Here is a 21,965-nt window from a genome sequence, read left to right on the forward strand (position 1 = left end):
CACTTTTAAGTATTTTTCCTATTTTTTCCTCAGGTTGTTATATCTTAATAGTGTTCACCTAAAATTTTAGAGTTCTTTACATTAAAATCGAAGAAGTTTTGAATTTTTCTGTAAAAACCGTCACTTTTTCAATTTTTTCACTTCTAAATTCTTTTCATATCCTACGTTTAAATTTACTGAAGACAGCTGTGAAATATATTAAAAGAACTTTCAAAGATTATTTATAGTTTTTTTTTTAAAGCTGAAAGAATGAATAGCTCTTTGGAACGAAACATTTTTAATGGCTGGAGTCTTAAATGTCTCACAATCAGTGTGCTAGGTGTATCATTCTTATCAAGTATGACCGTTACGTGTTAGCATAAAATTTTGACAAAAGCTCTTAATTTTCGTAACTAAAAATAAGGAATCAAGAATCCGTCATTTTACGCGTTCTATAAATTTAGTGTTAAAGTACATGATATACGTTGAGATTTTTAATGAGACTACTTTTTTTTATAAACATAGTCATTCTCTTATTAGATAAACTTTATAATCTTACTATCTTATTATGTTAAGCAAACATAGTTTACTTATAGAGACAACTTTGGTAGATAATTACATATTTATACAGTCAATTTTGACAAATAATTACCTATAGAGTCAATCTTAACAAAATTTTTAAAATATGTTTTAAATATATGATTTTTAAAATACCTTTCCCGGAAAGCGAATTTATTACAGACACGTAAATCCACAAAGGATTTATTTTTATAGAAATAAAAACTTATTTCTTATAACAATAAAAATGTAGTATTCTAGAGCAAACAAAGAAAACTGATTTTTGCAGACTTACCGATGGTGTCCATCGATTGAGCTTCCTCGTCGCTGGTTTCCATAGGGGTGGCATGATTATCCTTTTTCTTCTCCTTGATTCGACTCGCGTTTCCAACGCTGCCGGATCCGCCGCTGTTTGCTTCCCTGCAACCCGGTTTCTTTTTGTTAGAATCTTTGAAATCTGACTGAATCGTCGAGGCGTTCGTCGCGTTGTTGTTCAACGACGATGACGACGACGACAACGTGCTTTTCCCGTCGATTCTACAACACATCGAGCAAACACGGAACATCGGTTAGTTGTGTTAGCCAATCGGTATGAGAAAACTAACACCACTGAATCGAATATTAATGAAATGCTTCTACTAGATTCTAGGTCAAAACATAACGGTTCTGATTTTGGTTGATGTTATTTTTTAGTATAATATAAATCATAACTGATTGTTTTACTTAAATAGATTACCTAATAATAATTACTAATAAATTAGTAATAATTTACTTAGATACAAACTACATAAATACATTTATGTTAGTGAAATATTGAATGTGTTTTTATAAATGGAACATATATCATAAATGTACATGCAATATATATGTTCATTCAACCACGATTGTGAAAAGTGTTCTTTATATTATTTCGTTGCAATAACCGGTTTCAGAACACCAGAAAATGAATACACAAACGTTTCAGTAGTATTCTTCATATAAAATAGTTAACTGCCAGTTGCAACAATGATCAGCTTCGTGTCATAGAATTTGACGACTGAAAAGTATTAAAAAATAGCAATAGAAACCTATGATACATCAATTTAAAGCTTAAAGTTTGCTAAAAATGATGATGCAAATATTTCACAATCCTTTTTAGCATGAAATGACTAATCATCAGAAAATCGTCTTATCGATTACTCTGTAGAATCCGTAAAATGATAGTAAAAGTGAGGTGGTTATCTAACAATTAATAATTTCGTATGAAATATATTAACAAAAGGTTTGAATGGTCATTTTTAACAAACGTCAATCTTCAAATTAATACAAGTTCCAATTACAAGTAACAGAAGTACTACTTTATGATACTTTTATCATAAAATTAATAGTTTCATTCGTTACATAAAATGTTTCGTATATCAGATACTCTGAAATCGATCATTGTTCACTATAAGTGACTAGCCGTTTTGTATTTAAAATACTACCAAAACGTTTACACAGTCATTTTCGTTGAACTTTAAGTTTTAAATTGATATACAATATTTGATGGTACTTTTATATTACTAAATCCTATTAGACTTTCGATATTTCAAAATTGTTCACTTCATATGCCTAACGATAAGAGGATTTAATAACTAGCTTTTACGAAACATATTAATGAACGGATTACACAGTAATTTCCATTAAATTTATTTTCATTTGTGCTTCAAATTGACATTGCGTAAATGCAATTTTAAGGTGCTTTCGTATCAACAATTCGTGTCAGATTTTCTACTTCGAAATTGGACATTGTTTTATGTAATTGGTAATCAATTATTTTATATTAAGAATATTATTTAACGGTTTATATTGTCTTTTTTATTGTATTTTGAGATACAAACTGATGTACCATTAAATGCTGTTTTAAGGTACTCCTACGTCATCACATCTGTCTTTTTGTTTTCGAACTCAGTCATTCTGTGTGCAATAACAGAATATAATATGCTTTTACTTTTATCTAACTTTTAAATAAATTAGTAGTTTAAATAGTGATTTTTTATTATGCCAGAATAAAAATAGGAATAAATGGTTACATTTGGAAGGTTCTTTACAGCGATATTACAGCAATTGAAATATTCCGCTTGCCTCGCTAGTTTTCCAATGAAAAACATTAAATATTTATAAAATGTGGTAATTATTCAACTAACTACTTTAAATGTATGGTAAGATTCTTTTTGCTTTTTATTTTTATGTATCTAACATACGTAATACGCGATTTTATAAATACCTATATGTCATAGTCTAAAAATAACAGCTTGTAAAAGACATTATTTTTAATGTAAAATAGCATATAAAGGATATAGAGAGCAAATAGCATATAGAGAGCAAATAAAACGCTTTAGTAGTAAAATAATGATAAATAATATATTAAAAAATTAACCAAAAATAATAATTTATGTAATTTGTATGTCTTGGTTAAAATATGTCATTTTTCACATATTAAATTTCGCTGCAGGGTCTTCAAATTTCCAAACAACTGAATTTCTTAATTTCTAGTTTCTTAAATACTCAAATTCCCGAATTTCCAAATTCCCAAATTTTCAAATTCCCGAATTTCAAATTTTCCAATTTATCATTTATTTCTGAATCCGCAAATGTCCAGATTTTCGTATCCTCCAATGTTCAATACTCCAAATTCCCAAATTCCTAAATTTCCAATCTGGCAAGTTCCCAAATTTTTAAATATTCAAATTTGCAAATTCAAAAGCTGTAAATTTCTCAAGTTCCAAACTTTACGAATTCAATTTCAAAATTTTCAAATTTCCAAAATTTAAAAATACCTGTGTAACAAAAGTATCACGCAGTACACGTGTAACCGTTAGATAAATGTCTCATCTACCTTACTGCTTCGTTAACATCTTTCATATAAAATTTTGCAGAAAAATGGCCACTTTTCTCCTTTGAAAGCATTACTACAAAAGAGCAAATTTTTTTTATATACCATCACATAAACGTTTTGAACAATTTTCCTATTTTTGTTAATCAGAAACATCTATTTTCTATAAATAATTAATGTAAAGAGCTAGAAAAGATCGGTTCATTTTCTAACTATGAAATATCACGTTGGAAAAATCGCGAACTTAATTTTAAACCTTATATACAACCATGCTCTTCACTTATAAAATTCTTCAGCAAATTAAATCGAGTTATAAAATACATTTCATCAATTTTGATAAAAAATATTTCACTGTAAATACTACTCAGTTCCGGTGTTCATTACCAACCAATACACTCACAAGGGACATCACCAAGGTATCACACGCGGATTTTAATGAAATTGACATATGTGGTAGCTTTTTAACAATCATTTGACACGTATTTTTTTATATCTACGGACATGCATGTTGAGGGGGTGAAAATAGCCCTCAAAGTTCGCGGTTGAAAACACATTTTCTTTAATATCTCAGAAAGTAGAGGGTGTAGGAAGGTGAATTTTTTTTTAAATTGTGTAGTTTTTAGTCAGAAATTTAGTTAGTGACAAAAATTTCGGGAGAAATTATTTATTTAAATAATATATTAAAAAATTGGACTTTTTTTTCAATTTTTCACCCTAAATGCAGTTCGATTTTTTTGCAGATTTGTATACGAAAAATATGGATCAAAATAGGGGATATGCGTTTTTGGAATTTTTTGTTTATTGCAATTTAGCAATAATTATTACATATAAAATTTTCTCCTACTTTTTGAGATTTGTTTTCGAAGAGGGTGAGCCCTTTTTATACGATAATTTGTCACGTTTTTAACAATTGAACAATATCAGATGTTTATTGTTTCATCGGTAGCCAGGGAAGGTCCAGCGAACAGGTATAAATCCGCCGCGGTACCTGTCGTCGCTATAGGAAACAGGGGTCTATGGCCAATGAAACTTATGACATCTTCTATGACACCTATGACACCTTCTCCGTATATATTGCAAATATCCCGGCCTGTTTCAGCAACTTTTCACAACTTTTCACAACTTTCTGGCCGCGATGAAAGCGAAGAAGAGCAGGTGTCGAAAATGCTGCTTTTTACCTTCTTGATATTCCATTTCTGAGCCTCAATAGTAATAACGAATGAATCTACTGAAAAAAAACGATTAACACAGTTTTCTAGAGCAGAAAGAGCTCTTTCGAATGAATATTATAACCCCTTGCAAATTGCAAAATGTCGCTGTAAAAAAAAGAAAATGTCAAAACGCCACGAACTTATTCCCCAATCTAATAGATGTGTTTTTTTCCCATATATTCAGACAAATATTAATTCAATTATAAGAAAAATGAATAAAACATTCTGTATATCGTTTCTAAATGAACGAGGAGAGGCAACGTTCTGGTTTTCACGCAGTTCGGAATCAGATTTCCAACGATCGACTCAATTTCGATGATGAATGCCTACGTAAACATAATCCACTAACCAGTAACCATTGATTAGCATTACAATCTGCTAATAACTACCCTTGCCATCCCTCTGGAACAACCCCGTTTTACCACCGCGTTCTATTCCCCTCCCATCAGCGCCCCCTGGTTTCTCCCCTGCACCATAAACCATCAACCACCCTAACGCTTCAATGGTTCCATTCTTTTGCTTCCTTAATACTTCTCATAATTTCTCTTACAAATTTTATCGGTGATATTGAAACGATGTTATTGTAATCGATAAACTATGGCGGTAAAAACATATGGGAAATACGCTTCAATAAAAATGAGATTTATAAGATTAATAAGAGAGGTTTTCCAAACATTGATAATCGATTTTGTTGAAAGTAAGTTTATGAAAAATTTGACGTATATTATTTTTTATCAACAGTGATTTATATTTGTGGGGTGAAGATAGATCAAAGTTAAAGATGGAAAATGCATTTTTGTTAATATCTTCAAATCTTCTTATGATACAAACAAGTTTTGTGTATGAACATTTTTTGAACTGTCTATTTAAATATAAGAAGATAGAAATTAACGTTTCTTTCTGCTTTTCATAAGATAAATGTGATGTCGGTTTGATCTAATTCTGTTTACAGATTCCAACACAGATTCTAGTCAGGAATTTTTTTACTCAGAAGTTAAATTCTATTTTTCTGTCTAAATATTGATGTCTAAAGCAATTAACATAATTGATTTAATCAACCGTTATACTATTCTGTTTATAAAATTATACTAACTATGTAAAAAACGTTTCTAAACAATTATATAATTTGTAATACATTGTCAACTATTGTGTTTTCTAAAAATAAAAACTAAAAAATTAAAGAATTCTCTTTAAACAATTTAATTTTGACTTAAAAATAATTAATACTGCGTGCAGAGAATTAATTGTGATTCGTTACTTACTACATCAAAAAACGTTTTATATAGAATATTATTTCAATTAAGGAGACTTATTAGGCAGATAATAATCTCATTCTGTTATATAACAGAAAGTATAAATTTATATTTCCTAACATTTTCCGAATTATTAAAGCTATTACATTTCCATTATTTAAATTCTTTCATTTGTACATTTTTTTAAATATTACGTTACAATGAAAGAAAAGTCGAATTCGATGAAGTATGATAAAATGATTCTGAGTTTGTTTTGAACCCTTGATATAAGAAAAAATACTGAGTGTAATTGTATTACTATATTTAATGTTTCATTTTTTGAAAACATACTCAATATTTTGTAGCATCAAAAAAGTACTCCTGTTTTTAAGTAAAAACAAGTATTAAAAAACATTGAAAGCATTCAACTGATACTCCAGTTATCTTAATATTCCAGAAAATATAAAGTATAGAAAAATTAAATTGTATCAATCTAATAAGTCTTTTCAAATGCAATATATGTAATTCATCTAAAACATTTTTTAATAGAATCAAGTAAACGTACAGAATTATGTCAGATATTAGCTCTTACTATCTCAGCATGTATTCATTAATATGTTAGCATGTTATACTATTTACCTACCTAATTACAATAGTACGTTTATTCATTTTAAATATTTTTCCATCTTTAAGGACATTCTAAATATTATAATTTCAAAGCAGATTCAAAATAATAAAAAAAAGCTAATTTATAAGTGAAAAATTTTAAGTAATCCTATTTAATTAACTGTTACAGTTTATCTTTTTCTTTTCATGAGTAGAATTTGTCGAAAAGCAACTTTAAGCAAAATATAATAAAGAATCCTTCAACACTATTCAAATTTACAAATCAATAATTCTTGCCTTCGATTTACATTTAACAATACTATTGTTAATATAAAAAGAATAATTCTTTTACGCTTCTAAGTAATGTGTTATTTATACGAGGTGCGACACAAAAAGAACGAGACTAGGTGTGTAGTTTGAAAAGACAATGCAGTTGGCAGAAACTGTTTTATCATCCCACACATATCCTCTATCCATGCTGCCAATTTCGATTTAATCCATCATACCCTTTGGGAGTATTACATCATTGACTAAACACATGCAACTGCATTCTGCCGGGAAAAAGTCTAATGTAAAACCCGAACAGCGAATAAACATCAAGTTTCTTGTAAAATTTTTTGAAATCTGTTGTAGCATGTGATGAAACATGGATTTTTACCTATGACCCAGAAAGTAAGCGCCAGTCGATGCAGTGGAAGCCTCCGGGATCCCCAAAACCCAAAAAAGCATGCATGTCAAAATCAAAATTCGACGTTAATGGAATTGTAATGATTGAGTGGTTTCCCAGTAGTCAGACTGTTAACCAACACTATTACATTGAAGTATTAAAAAGATTTAGTGAAAAAATTAGGAAAAAAGGGCCACAGTTGTGGAGCGATGGATGGCTGTTGCACTAGGACAATGCACCCGTTCACACGGCACTGTCTGTCAAGCAGTTTCTGACCAGCAAAAATATTACTGTGATAGGGCATCCTCCTTATTCACCTGATTTGACTTCATGCGACTTTTTTTTATTTCCTAAAGTTAAATTTTGCTTAAACGGAATCCATTTCATCTCAGTTGAAGAGGTTCAAGCAGAAACGGAGAATCTGCCGAAGGTACTTCCAAAAACTTCGTTCCAGAATTGTTACTAGCAATGGCAGCGCTGAATGCAGAAGTGTGTGAACGCTGAAGGGAACTATTTTGAAGGTGATAATGTCACGGAGAACTGATTCTGAAGATACAGTGATTTATTGGACTAGTCTCGTTTTTTTTTGTGCCATACCTCGTATATCCATATCCCTATCTTCCTATATTCCTAAATACTTATACTTCTACATCACTAACTGTTTTGAACTTGAATTGATTAATATAATTACTTAAATTAGTACATTAAAGCATTTTAAACAGATTGTAAGTACATCTGGCGACATCTCTGGGAATATATGACATTCTTCCATATATTTTTATATAATAAATTTTTACACTGATTTTCAATTATTATTAAGCATCTTATCTGCGACTTATCGTTCCATCTTTCATGAAAAAATTCCTTTTCCACGAAAAATTGAAGTCAGTTTGTTTTCATTAAGTAGCATTCTACATTTTTCTTTTTATATTTTTAAACTGCGCAAAAATAACTAATTAAGTAATGAAATATAACTATTGTAATCGAGTGATCTTAAAATTATTCACTTATTTACAATCTACGAATTGACATAATATCGAGGCATTTCTTTCAAGTATAAAAATAAAGGCTCGTACAAAATAATATAAATAAAATGTAAATAAAACGTGAAACGTAATCAGTTATCAGACTAAAATGTTCAAATTTTAATTTTCAATGGCATAAAGCTTTGCATTTTTCAATAATGTTAGCTAGCTTTATTTAAATCAAGTAGACTCGTGTTACGTTTCCCCAGAGAAGAAAACCAATAGCAGAAAATTCTCAGAAATGGCTATTCTCTTAATTTTGTCCCTGTAGATTTTCATACGCTACTACTACTGCAATGCAACGTCACTTCTGAACGTAAAATCCGTGTGAAAGTAGCAACAAATCGGTAGTTCTTACAATATTAAAAACAAACAACAATGTATAGTCTACACGAAAAAAGTCATCTCGTAATCTGTAATTTACAAATAAATGAAATTATTTCAAAATTAAACAAAAGTAGCACATAATGCTATTTTAATTAAATAGATTTTTTCATGTCTTAAGAATATAAAAGGGAAATATATAATGCTACTTAAAGAAACACAAGCCAGTGTTTGGTTTAAACCACGTCATGTACAGAGTGATAAAGGTGCTTTGAAAGGTTTATTTTGCATTATAAACTTTCGTTAAGAGCATTTTTTTGTTAAACTATCAGAGCAGAAAGACAAAATAAGGACTTCAACCTCATAAAAATACAATAATAATAATTGTTTCTAAGAAAAGAAATCTTTGTGCGGAAATTATTTTAATAATTAAGTATTGTGATTAATATTCATGTAGTCCGTATAATTTGAAATTATTTCTGCAATTATAGTCATTTTCTTCATTATATATGGAATAAATTATTGTAATGAAATATTGTTTCAGACATTTCTTAGTAATGTATGAGAGCGTAACTTCAGAACATATTCCATATACATAAATACATTATTTATATGTGGCTTACAGACTGAAGCAATCTAAACATAGATAGACATTTATGAAGTAATCTGAGCATTCTAATAATATAGACTAGAAAATTCAATTTGGTCCAAAGCTATACCCCACTTTTGTTTCAAAAACTATTACTTTAGCAGTACTATAAAATTTTATAGTACTAAGCCTATAAAATACAATACTATTATGTGCCCTATAAAATCAGAAATTTTCAAACAAACAAACTAAATATACAAAAATTCTTTTAATGCATTGCATTGAAAAGGAATAATGAATAATAATTTTATTATTCCAATAAAATAATTTTCTAAATTTAGAATTATATTTTCTCAGAGTCATCCAAGTGATTAATTCTATTAATAAATCTGCTTAATTGCGTTTCTTTAAAAACCGTAGATAAAAGTTTATAATTATTTATATAAATATTTTGCCATAAGCACAAGTATTTGTGAACAGTAACTATAATAAAATGTAATATATTCATTGTTTGATTCCCCAATTTCTGCCTAAAAATTTATCATTTCAGTAAGCAATTGAAACCGAAACGGTTATTTATTTCGCATGTTTCTACACATATATATTCACAATTATAAATTCGATTGCATGTAAATTTTACTTATTGAATAGTGAACTAGATGTAATACAACTATTTATTACGAGCACATGATGTATGAAATAAACTATACTGGATATTAAATTCAAGAATCAATACACGTTAAGTTTTGCTTCCACAAGAACTGAAAGTATCGAAGAAAGTGAAATTAAAACAAGTATTGATTAATAAAGATAGACACTGTATGACTCATAACACCTATTTTTGGAACTGTACTATACATTCCTAAGATATACATTTAAAAATAAATATAACTCTACATTAAGTTTCAGAAAAGAATAATGAAATAATTGTTGCATATACAGGATAAGATACATAATTAAAACCAATTCGGAAATGTCGTAAATTATAATTGCAACAAAAATTCCATTAAGACGAATACTATATGATTCTAAGAAAGTCGTATAATGTACTATCCAATATTTTCTTGTTTATATTTTAAGAAATTTCAAGGTCATCTTTAATCGATTAAATAAAAATGAAACTTTCTTTATAAAGAAAGCTGCCAATTAATATTAATATTTTGAAACAAATTTATATGCATATTGTGCAAAATGGTTACTAGATTTTTAATGAAATTTTACCAATTAACACATTAAAGTCTATCTTATGCTTGAAACGTACAACTAAGGTAACGTAAATTTTTTTCAAAAATCTATAGTGTATCAGACGTAACAAGTTACTTTCGAAGATGAACATTGAAAAATGAGCAACATTTGTGCAACAATACAACCAAATACTGTTTCCAGCATGTAAGTTTCAAAAAAAAATTCTGAAAATGTATTGGGCTTTAAGGACAACACATATTATTAAACAAATATACTGTTTCAATATACGTAAAATTGTCGTTATAGCAAAAATAAAATTTATAAGATATGTCACGAATCTTTCAAACATTATACGTATCAATACTACATGCACCAACATCACTTAGATTGCAATGCATTAATTGATAAAATTTCTATAAAATTGTTCTATTGAACATTCGAAGGAACATCAACACAGTAACGGAAGTAAACTATACTGCTTTTGATGAACTTATTGTGACCTATATCTTATGTGTTGAACATTTTCATCTTTTCATGTACGTATATTTATATATTAAATCTACAAAAACATTTTTCCATTATCTAAACGCTACATAGAACAGAGTAAATACTGATCACATACATCATCCGAACATTATAGATTTAGACCTATTTTAATATATATGCATCTAGAGAAAATAATTGTTCAAAATACCGACCAAAATTGTTAGTGCTTTTGGAAAAATCAAATACAATTTCTTTAAATGTTTACTATTTTGTAAATAATATATTTAAAAAAGCCTACACGTAGTAGAAACTACATTTATGCACTTTAAAATAAATACAAAATTATAATTTTCAAATGATGCATGTGAGTGCGTGGTCGTCTATACAAGTACATTTTTCGAACATCATAGTTTAGGACTATTTACTCTGTTATATGTAGCGCTTAAATAATAAAAATAATACTTTTTATAAATCTAATATATAAGCATGTATGAAAAGAATATTCTACATATAACATTCATGTCATAATAAATTGATTAAAACAGCATATTTTTAAAACCGTAATATTACACACAACGTGTGAACGTTGTTCACACAACGGTTGAAAACCGTTGACAAACGAACGGTTTCCAATTAAGAAATTAAAAATGATCATGAAAAAAGTATAAGTAATAAAATAAAATCAAACGGTACACTATGTGACTTAGAATCATACAGTATTCGTCTAAATCAAGTTTTGTCACAGTCATTACTTGTGACGTTATCGAAGTGGTTCCAGTTATGTTTCTCACCCTGTATAAAAAAAAGAATAAATATTTTAGTAACTCATATTTATATTAGTTTTTTAAAGGTTATATATGTAACAATAATTTATTAAATCGTATATATAATAATTCTTACCATTCATTTTGTGTATCAAATAAAATTTTTAAATTGCTCAATCAAATAATTCCATTTTTTACTAAGCTACCAGATAAAAAAAAATGGATATATTTGGAATTTTAATGAACCGTAAATTCAGTTTAACAATTCCTATTTAGAATTAGAAATGTACTATTCTTTATGTCAAATTATAATTACGTCAATATGACAAAAATAATTCTAATGTAAATTTTGCTCTTACTTAAATAAAAATGTTTATGTGAAGAAAAGGGAGAGAACATAATACGTACATTACTTTAACGTCCTTTCCCGGCACTGTATCCGAATTCACCCACTGTGATTCTTCTTTCACTTCCACTTTGACAAGGTGTGGTTCCTTAGTTTCCAGTTTACTTTCTTTATTTTCTTTGTTAGTTTCCCTATTGTCCTTCGCACTTGTTGTCGTCGACGACGATGTCGTAACGCATGATGTCGTGGTACTCGGTACAGATGTCGTTGTAGCTGTTGTTGATGCTATTACAGATTCTGTACTTATACATATACTCGACGTTGCTGTACTCAAAGAAGTAGCTGCAGTAGTCACTATCGTTGTTGCAGCGGGTGTAGACACACTAGACGTAGTTGTAGTCGTCGTCGTGGTCGTCGTGGTTGTTGTTGCTGTCGAATTAGTTTGAGGATTCTCTTGTGTTTTTTGTTGCTGCTCACGTTGCAACCTCGTCGTAACACCCGTAGTTAATATGTCTATAGGTCCAATACTTGAACTAGTATTATTTACCTGCAAAATTAATAACAAAATAAATATACAATATTGTGACAAAATTAATTCATTCGTTACAGTTCTCTGTAACCAAATATATCTGATATAACAAGAACATTATTGTAAATGAACTCACTTTATTATTAGGATTATTCCGAGAGCTACGTGTTCGTTGCCGCGATTTTCGCAAGAGCTGCTTATAATTTTCTGCTTTTTTAGTGAGGTAGTAATGATGCACACAATCTGGAACGGACTTATGTTCTAAAGATTGAGCTATCGTTCCAAAATTCTTAGGATGTTGCAAATATTTTTCTTTGAACAATTCATGCTCCACAGAACTCCATACATTAATTAATTTTCGTTCGCTGTGAAGAGCCTCTAATTCTTCTGGCTGAAGAAGACCATTCCGATTTTGAAACGCGATTCGCCTTTGCTTTGTATCCAGCAATAAAGGAGGTATCACTGCGTACGACCGCATCTTCTTATCTTCCATCTGTAAAAATAGTAGAATAAAAATGAATACAAATGTTACAAAAGACATATCAAATACACACTTTAATAATTGTACATTACGAAAGTTCTTTACAGAATCCTCTTCTTTTTTAAAAATATTTAATTATAAATAGCACTGTGTTGTAAATAACAATAGTAACTATATGGTAGACTGAAGTTATTTAATAAAATTAAGTATCTTTAGAAGTGAAACGAATTTTAACGAAATTCTTTTTATAGTCACATATTAGAACAATGAAATGAATAGTGGACCGTCAGTTTTTAAGTAACAGTAATTGTTTTTTATAATTAGACATTTGTTTTCTATAGAACTTGGAATATAAGTTCAATCAACCTTGTAATGTCATTCTTTACTGTTCTAAACCCTAATAATAATGCTTGTGAACTTTCCCCTTCTCATCTTTTTATAATATGTCATATAATTAGTGGTGTAACATTATACAACATGAACGTTATCGGTATAAAATAACAATATACCTCTTGCTCTTGAAGGCCGTCCATAATTTCCTCTAGATCAGCTTCACTTTTAATTCGAGCACCAACTCTATTAAAACGTTCTTTGTCCTCCCTTTGTTTTCGTAATTCTGGAAATACTTTTTCGAAAAATTCGCGATTTCTCGCCTCTTTCGATTTCCTTTTCTGCGTTGCTTCTAACCGCTCTACTTTACGATGCCACTCCTGTACCAAAATAGCGTACGTTTGTGACTGTTGTCGATGAAGAGATGCACGTTCTGCATGTTCACGTCGAAGCCTCGCTATAAGCCTTGCTCTCATACACGTTTGATGTTTTGTACGATTTTCCTGATACACACTTGTATCTGACGGCTGATTGTATAAAGGTAATTCCACTTTTGGACCCAGCCTCTCTAGGAGTCGATGAGCTTCTTCTGCTTTCCTCTGCAATTAATATTATATTTTAATACTAATGCGTTACATATCGTCGTTTCTTATTTAAATAAGCTTTTAAACTTTGTCAAAAAGTTATTCAGGAAATAAAATCCTGAAACCTTTTGAAAATTGTGGAAATTATAGAAATTGTAATTCTAAGAAATGAATCAATTTATTCTATCCAATTAACAGGTTGACTCCAAAGAATGTGAAGAATGTACAGTATGTACTGTCGCGTGCAACTTAGGCTTTCCTTGATTAATGGAAAGTGTAAAGATCTCAACTATTTTCTTTGTTCATTCTTCTTCTTTGCATGTGAGAACAGGAAGGCATGAAGTATGTATTTCTACATTCTGCCGAAATGAAAAACAAATAGTAGGATCTCCTCCTTCTATTCTGATCTTTACAAAAGTAAACTTACGTTGCACCTAAGAGTACAGTGTAAAATAAACTAAAAGCAAAGTTTGTATTGAAACCTTACCCTATTTTCAGCATAAATTTTTTGTGCCAGAGACTGATGCTTTGGTTGCTGAGATTGTTCTTCAACTTGACGTTTAAGCCCACTAGCTTCTAGAGGTTTATTCGCTGCTTCTTCTAATTCTTTCAACTTTTTCCTAAGTTTATTTATCTGCGACTCCCTTTTTGCAATCTCTCTGTCAACCTTGGCGATCTGTTGCAAAAGATCATCCTTCGTGCTTCTAAACTGCGCATCTTCCTGTGTATTCGGTTCCGGAAGCGTCGGTGATATCGCTTCTGTTTGCGGCGTGTACACTCCTGTAGTCGGCTGCTCCTAGCAAACACTTTCCATATAATATCATATCGAATTAATGTATCCTATTCTATAATAAAACGCGTCTAAATAAAAACTGATATTAGATTTCCCATATTTTCACAATTCAACAAATATTATCCTCTTTTACTCGAAACAAATTGTTCTTTACTTAAATTATAAGAAGCTTTGTCAGATAATCATACCTCTATTTCTAAAAAATGGTTCAAAATACCTCATTTTGCCTGTAGTCTGTATAATATGTCCCAGAAGTAGTGGCATAACCGGGTAGAGTATAATTATTCATTTAAAACCAGATTCAAAAATGAAAACAAAATTTTTGTTCATAATACGTCGTTTTCAAGAAAAACGACTTTGACAACTTGCCAGAAACATATGTATTAACTGTAACTCTGTATCTGATAGACCTTTGTTTCTGCTCAATGTTTGTATTTATAAACATAGGCAATGTCATTATTTGAATTTGTCACTGTTATTATGTTATATACCGAGGATCTGTTCTATTTATCTCTTTTACTTTGAATTGAATTAAAATGATTTCACAAGCTAGAATGAGACTACTCCTTTCCAAAATAAATTTTGTTAACTCTTGAAGGACAAATGCTCTGCGACTGACGCTATAATGAAATACATAGCCAGTATATTTGTATACAAAATTTAAAACATGTTTTTCCTTATACATTTAAGCCTACCGCACCATCTGTGGTCAAATTGACTCCAACTATAAACTCCAAATTCATAATTCCTTAAAAAAATATTCTATTTTAAATCTGCTCTCAATATTAACAACGAATTGTGAGTGCTGACAACACAAATATATATACTTTCATGTAATCTAGTTGTATTAGATACATAAGACGAATTACAAAAAATCGTCCTTCTCTTCTTAATGTGTTAACGTTATTTAAAAAATGTGCATACAGTAAAACATTAGTTATCTCTATTTTTTATAATATCAGTAAACCGTGTGTATTAACAATTTCGATGATGCGCAAGGTATACCAAACAAAGTGGAGTATAATGCGAAGATAGTATTGCGAGAGTTATTGTAGTAATTGTTTAAAATATCGACTATACTGCTGCACATGCAATTTTGCTCAATAAACTAACTTGTTATACAGTACTTTTCAATTCTCTAAAAACCAAAATATGTTTTCTACTTATTTTTCAATATCCTGCTCTTTCCAGACTAATTTGCAATTAAAACCTACATAATATGAAATATGGAGGTTTGTTAAAGTTAAATAATGTCAATGACATTGCTGTTATTTACAAATACAAACACAAACAACAGTGAAGATGTGTCAAATCAAAACTTACAATTAGTAAACGCATAAGTTCTTAATAAATTTAAAAAGTCGTTTTTTTTAAAACGATGCATCATATACAAAAACCTTACTGTTTACTTTTCACCTTTATTTGTACAAATAATCATATTCTGCACAAGTTTATACCTCTAATATTGGGACATCTTATATACGCATATACACTGGAAAGCTTACAGCTTCCCTAGAAAAAATGGCAATGTGGAAGTAAAGTTCCATCACACATTAGTTCTTGGTTCATACATTTTTAAATTTAAAAATTCAAAGTTTTCAAATTTAAGGTCTTAGAGATTGGGGTACTTCAGAATTTTATATTTTAGGAATTTGATAATTCGGGGGTTTGGAATTTTGGAAAGTTGAACTTTTAAAAATATGGAAATTTAAGAATTTGGGGATTTGGAACGTTAAGAACTGAGAAACATAAGGATTTGAAAATTTTATAATTTGGTAAATTGAGAATTAAAAGAATTCAGAAATTTGGAAACATGGAAATCAGGAAATGTAAGGATTCGGAAATTTGGTAATTTTGTTATTTGGAAATTTAGAAATTTGAACATTTGAAAAATTGTGAATTTAGAAATATAAAAATGTTAGAAAATTTGAAAGTTTCGAAGTTTGCGCATTTGCTCCCCAGAAACCGAAAGCAAGTGATGGTAGGCGAACCCCTATATTCGTTGTTAGCTAAGAAAACCTACGTTGTACCCAAGTGCGCGTTATTACCCACCCTAGTGTCTATCCTAAGTGGTTGCTGCAACTGCACCACGTGCTCTTGTTTTCCACAGGGGTCAGCAGGTGACAAACTCTGACAGCGAGATTGCGACTGGGACTGTGATTGAACTTGGGTTGGTTGAACCAGGCGTATTTTTTTGAAGGGCGGCGCCTCCTGCAGGTTGGCCATCTCAACGGCCGTACGACTGCAATACTGATCCGGTTGGACGGGCATCAGGCCTATTCGTGAATTTCTTGCACTGGACACGTGCTGATAATCTGGCGCTGTCGGCGAAGGTGTCGGCGTCACCGAAGCAGGTGGTAAAAGAGATATCCTCGGTCTATCCCCCCTTCCACCAGCCATGGCACTACTTATACCGCTATTCGCCGCATATTCGGCTGTAACTACTCCAACACCGACTCCTATTTGCGATAAAGGACTACTGCTCACGCTAATAGCGATCCTTTCGTTCACCTGAAAAAGAGTAGAAAAAGAAATACTTTAATCAAAATTCATCCCTCCTTTGAACTCTCTCTTTCATTCTTTCTCTTTCATCTTTTGTTCTTTTTTGTACGCGTATTATTCAATTTATCTTGCCTAACCTTCTCGGCGCGAACCTATTTCAAGAAAATCGATGACCCGGTTCAAGAGGGCAGACGGTATACTATCAATATACCTACAACACCGTCATACGTTCCTTGCACTCTTATTGTGTCTAAGCTCTACCATTATTCTCTTTCCTCTTTCTTTCGTCGCTTTCTACTATTCACCCAGCTTACCACCATCTATGGCCATAATCGTACACGCACACAAACATATAACGTTGTGCGCGTTCGAATCGCTCGTTAAATGGTGTAAAACAAAAAAAATACGTACGTGCCCATTACATACGTTGCAAGTGAAACCTTTGAGCTTATAATGGAGAATTTTAAGTTTTAAAAATTTTGGTCATTTCCAGACCTGGTAATTTAAAAATTTATAAATTTGGAGATTTGAAAATTAAGGAATTTCGCAATTTGGAAATTGAAAATTTATATATGTTGGAATTTGAAGATCTACAAACTTGAAAATTTAAAAATTTGCAAACTGTGGAATTAAACACAGGAGTTTAATGTTTGGAAATCTGAAAACTTAAGAGTTTGGTAATTTATAAATTTGTAAATTTGATAATTTGACAATGTATAAATATTTAAATTTGTATATTCGGAATTCGAAGATTTAGAAATTTGGAGATTTGGAAATTTGTATGTGATTATGGTAATTTGTATGTAGTAATTTGATAATATAGTAGTTTGATAACTGTGGAAATTTAGAAATTTGAAAACGTAGAAATCTGAGAATTTTTGAAAACCTAAAGTTAAAATTGAAAATTTGCGTGTTTACAAATTTAAAAGTGCTAATTTAAAATTTTTAGAATTAAAAAATGTATACGTTTCACTAAAAACAAAAAAATTATTGAGCATACATAAAATTCAATCGTTGACAACAAATGAAAAAAAAAAGAAACCTGATGTTTCATTTCATTAACTCGTTGAATAACACAAAACGTTCAATGCAAGAAAAAATGTAATCATTATGCCATTGACCTCGTGAGTACGTTACTATGCATTTTCTCCTACTGCAAGTTCCCTGATCTAAAAACGAAGGTTAATACAACCAAAATTATGATCAACCAATCAAATAAAAAAAAATCAAATTTCATGAAAGCAATATATAAACCTCAGATTACATTTGAAAATAAGATAATATTTCATCGTGTAATTGTTTGATCGATGATACAAAAACACGTGACTCGCCGATAAAATTCGAAAGTATTAAAGTAAAAAGTCTTTCGGGTAAATGTACCCTGATAAAGAATTTCAAGATAGAAATTTATCGCGAAGTCTGGTTTTAAATTCGTGGCAGCATTAATTCAAATCGGTGCGATGTTTGCAACAAAGGAGATAGGTTACATTGTTAGTCAGAGGGGAAAAAGGGGGAGGGCTAATAGTGGGTGAAAGTCAAGGGCAGAGTCGAGGTAATACCTATATACGCTTGTTTCGTGTAACGCGTTCCAAACATTCAATCATACACACAAGATTATTGTTCAGTGCACACTTGTCAGCGTCTGTAAACATAAACCAAAATCGTCTAGTCTCGATTTACTTTTAGTCGCTACGATTCTGTCGTAAACACACCGACGGACACTGTAAGCTTCTCCTGGGAAAATGGCGATGTAGAAGAACTAATATTTGACTGGTAGATTTTTAAATTTAGGACTTTAGGAATGTGATAATTTGAGAATTTGAGAGCTTAGGGATTTTTAAACGTGGGAATTTGAAAATTTATGGATTGTGCACTTAGTGATTTGTGGATCGGAGATTTTTGAAAATTAGAAGTTTAGAAATTTACATATCTAAGGATTTGAAAAGTAAAAATATCGAAATTTGAGAATTTGGGGATTTAGATATTTGAGAAGTTGGAGTCTGGGAATTTCAAAATTCAGAAATTTTAGGATTTGAAAACTTGTAAGTTTTTAACTTACATTTTACTTAGATATGTAAACATTTGTAAAGTTAAAAATTCTTAAACTTTGTCATTTTAAAAATTCAGAAATGAGACTTTAGAAACTTGGACTCTGTGAACGTTTAAAAATTTTAGAATTAAAGAATTTGAGAACTTGAGAAAGTTTTGACAAATTTAAGAACTTGAGAAAGTTTTGACAAATTTAAGAACTTGAGAAAATTTTAGAATTGAAGAATGTTGAAAACAACATTTTTTCATAACAAAACAAAATACGTGTACCTCTAATGTCAAATTTATCACTCTAAAATTGTATGACTAATACGAACATATATTTCGATAATATGACATTATCTTGATAATTAATATGTCATCTTTGGTGACTAACAATAACAAAAATTATAGAATTATAATTTGTTATGTTACTAACGAAACAAATGAAAAACAAATGCATATATTCATTTTTAGTATAATTATAATTTTATCAAATTCAGAATTAAAAATATTTAAACTTTAATTTTCAAATTTATAATTGTACAAGTTTTCAAATTTCCAAATTGCCAATTCCCGAAGTTTTAAATTGTTAAACCGCCAAATTTAGAAATTCGGACACTTAAAAATTTCCAAGTTCCTAAATTTTCATATTTAAAAATTCTTTAATTTTCAAACTCTCAAATGTCCAAATTTAGAAACTCACAAGTCTTTTAATATTCCTATTTAAACGTATTTTATTTTTTGAAGTATAATTTTAAAAATATTGTAATTTTTAAATTTCCAAATTTTCAAGTTCTCAAATCTTAACGTTCCACAATTCCCAAAGTTCCGAATTTGAATTTCACTGTTATTTCACAAGTATTCACGTCAGAACTTCATGAAGTTCCGACTTCCGTACTGTCCAGCGATTATGCTAAGTCCGAAAGAAATCGAGTGTACCGAAGGTCGTGCATTCCCCTGACTAGACCACTTTCACGAGCACAGTCACATTTATCAGGTGATTATCTCGAACCATAACAAATGATTCGAAGATGAAAATACCTACATTGGTGGTGGCGCTGCGATATGCATCTCTGGCGGTATAAGCAGTTCCCGAAAGCGATGGTGGTGGCGTTTGACTGACTGTAGGTGGATTCGCAGGTGCGGTCGCAGGTGGTGGAACTGGTACTGGAGTCGGTGCCGACGAAGCCGATGTGACGACCGTTGCTACAGCTGGCACCGACGCCGATGTCGGTGTCGGTGGATACGGATGAATGTATCGTAAACCACCGGCCATGGGTACAGCAACGTAACCTCCTGGTGCGCCACCCACTGTACCACTGTTCCCGCCACTATTACTCCCTGCACCGGCGGCACTGTTACTGGTACCGCTGCTATTTCCACTTCCGGCTGCAGCTACGTTCCCTACAGCACCAGCAGCACCAGCTCCAGCCCCAACGACTCCGGTTCCGCTGTTTGCGCCACTCGCGTTGCTAACACCAACACCAACACCGCCGCCACCGCCGCCGCTACCGCCACCGCCTCCGCCGATTGAAGGACCTCCAGCAGTTCCACTTCCAACTGTCCCCGCTGCTGCCGCCGCTGAAGATGCGGCTGCACCACCCTGGACATACGTAACCGCTGCTCCTACCGTTCGCGGAGACACCGGACTGCTGCTCTTGATGTTTACGTAATTCTGTGTTGGCCTGTAAACATTACAATCATCCGTTACCGATGAGCTCATACGAGGAGGGGACAGTGCACGTGGTACACTGTTATACAGGCACCGAAATTTTTCTATTTCCTTATAACGTTTTTTTAAAATTTTAGATCTTTTATAGAGATTAAAGTACTCTGTTTGTCGTCGTGACATTACGATTACGAAGATTGATTAATTTTGAATAAAATACGTATTCGTTTTAAAATATGTAATTTAAAAAAAATAATGTCTGAAATTTCTATGATTCATTTAATTCAACGGTCACCAAACTACGGCTCCCGACTTTTATATATAAATATTGTATACATAAGAAATATTCATTTTACAAAATCTTATGATATGGTTGTGATATGTAGATATAAATATTTTCTATTATAAATTTCAGAACCTATAATTTTCAATGAATATATGTTTCTGCATTTGTAGTAATAATGTGCACCATTTTTTTACATTGAAAATTTTGTTATACTTTTAATCGAAAATTTATAGGACTGAATTATCTACAATACCCTAAGCTTGCTTTTTACTGTATTTAACACTGAAATCAAACCAAGCAAATGATCAATTTACAAATTCCTTAAATTACAAAATTTATTAAGTTTTTCTTAAAATCTGCAATATTTTTCAAGATAAAAAATTAATGTGTGTACTATTAATGTTTTATTATGTATTTTTTAACTTCACTTTTAATTTCAAAGCATTCATTATACGTTGATAGGTTTAATGTTAAACTCCAAAAGTATAGTACACAGCTTTGCATTCGCGTTCACCTTACTAACCAGAATTCCCCAAAGGTTTGCAATTGGATTTAAATCAGGAAATCGGGTAAACCACTGCATTAACTGAATATTTTTAGTCTGAAACCATTCTTTTGTAAATCTTGAACCGCAGACGGCTGCGTTATCTTGTTGGAATATCGACTCTTCAGAATCTGATTGTTCCATGAATGGAATTAAAACGTCCGCCAATATTTGTACGTACTTTACGAAATTAATTCTGTTTGATGTCTAGCATATTCGTGTTGTTCGCTTATCGTTAAGAGCCGTCAAAACGTTTCCAAAATTTCGTCTCATGGGGACATCTTGATCTTTGGTCAAATAGTCAATGAACTTAACACTAGGTTTACGGACGTTCGATATGCAGTTACGTTTGGATTAAAAATAAAATACAACAATAAATATGCAGAGGTT

The 21,965-nt window shown here is 30.9% G+C and overlaps 1 protein-coding gene and 1 long non-coding RNA gene across 13 annotated transcripts in view; one reads left to right on the forward strand and one right to left on the reverse strand.

The window, feature by feature from the left end:
- The window catches only part of Smr (nuclear receptor corepressor smrter), a 137,650-nt gene that overhangs the window by 51,406 nt on the left and 64,279 nt on the right, over positions 1 to 21,965 (reverse strand). For 7 of the 12 annotated variants that reach the window (XM_076531776.1, XM_076531777.1, XM_076531780.1 and 4 more), the window contains 7 exons: positions 20,122 to 20,761; positions 16,596 to 17,054; positions 14,238 to 14,546; positions 13,346 to 13,765; positions 12,492 to 12,848; positions 11,889 to 12,373; positions 833 to 1,074 (listed from right to left, as the gene is read on the reverse strand). In XM_076531776.1, coding sequence (XP_076387891.1) covers positions 833 to 1,074; positions 11,889 to 12,373; positions 12,492 to 12,848; positions 13,346 to 13,765; positions 14,238 to 14,546; positions 16,596 to 17,054; positions 20,122 to 20,761 — 2,912 coding nt within the window. Of the gene's footprint in view, positions 1 to 832; positions 1,075 to 11,888; positions 12,374 to 12,491; positions 12,849 to 13,345; positions 13,766 to 14,237; positions 14,547 to 14,760; positions 15,150 to 16,595; positions 17,055 to 20,121; positions 20,762 to 21,965 lie in introns of those variants that run through there. The other 5 variants (XM_076531785.1, XM_076531779.1, XM_076531781.1 and 2 more) reach the window with 4 other exon arrangements.
- On the forward strand, positions 18,658 to 20,354 carry LOC143264456 (uncharacterized). The gene is made up of 3 exons (XR_013038180.1): positions 18,658 to 18,818; positions 19,936 to 20,073; positions 20,217 to 20,354. It is a non-coding gene; the product is annotated as an uncharacterized LOC143264456 (long non-coding RNA).

Source organism: Megachile rotundata, chromosome 5 (assembly GCF_050947335.1).
Source record: "Megachile rotundata isolate GNS110a chromosome 5, iyMegRotu1, whole genome shotgun sequence".
Classification (NCBI taxonomy): Eukaryota; Metazoa; Arthropoda; class Insecta; order Hymenoptera; family Megachilidae; genus Megachile; species Megachile rotundata.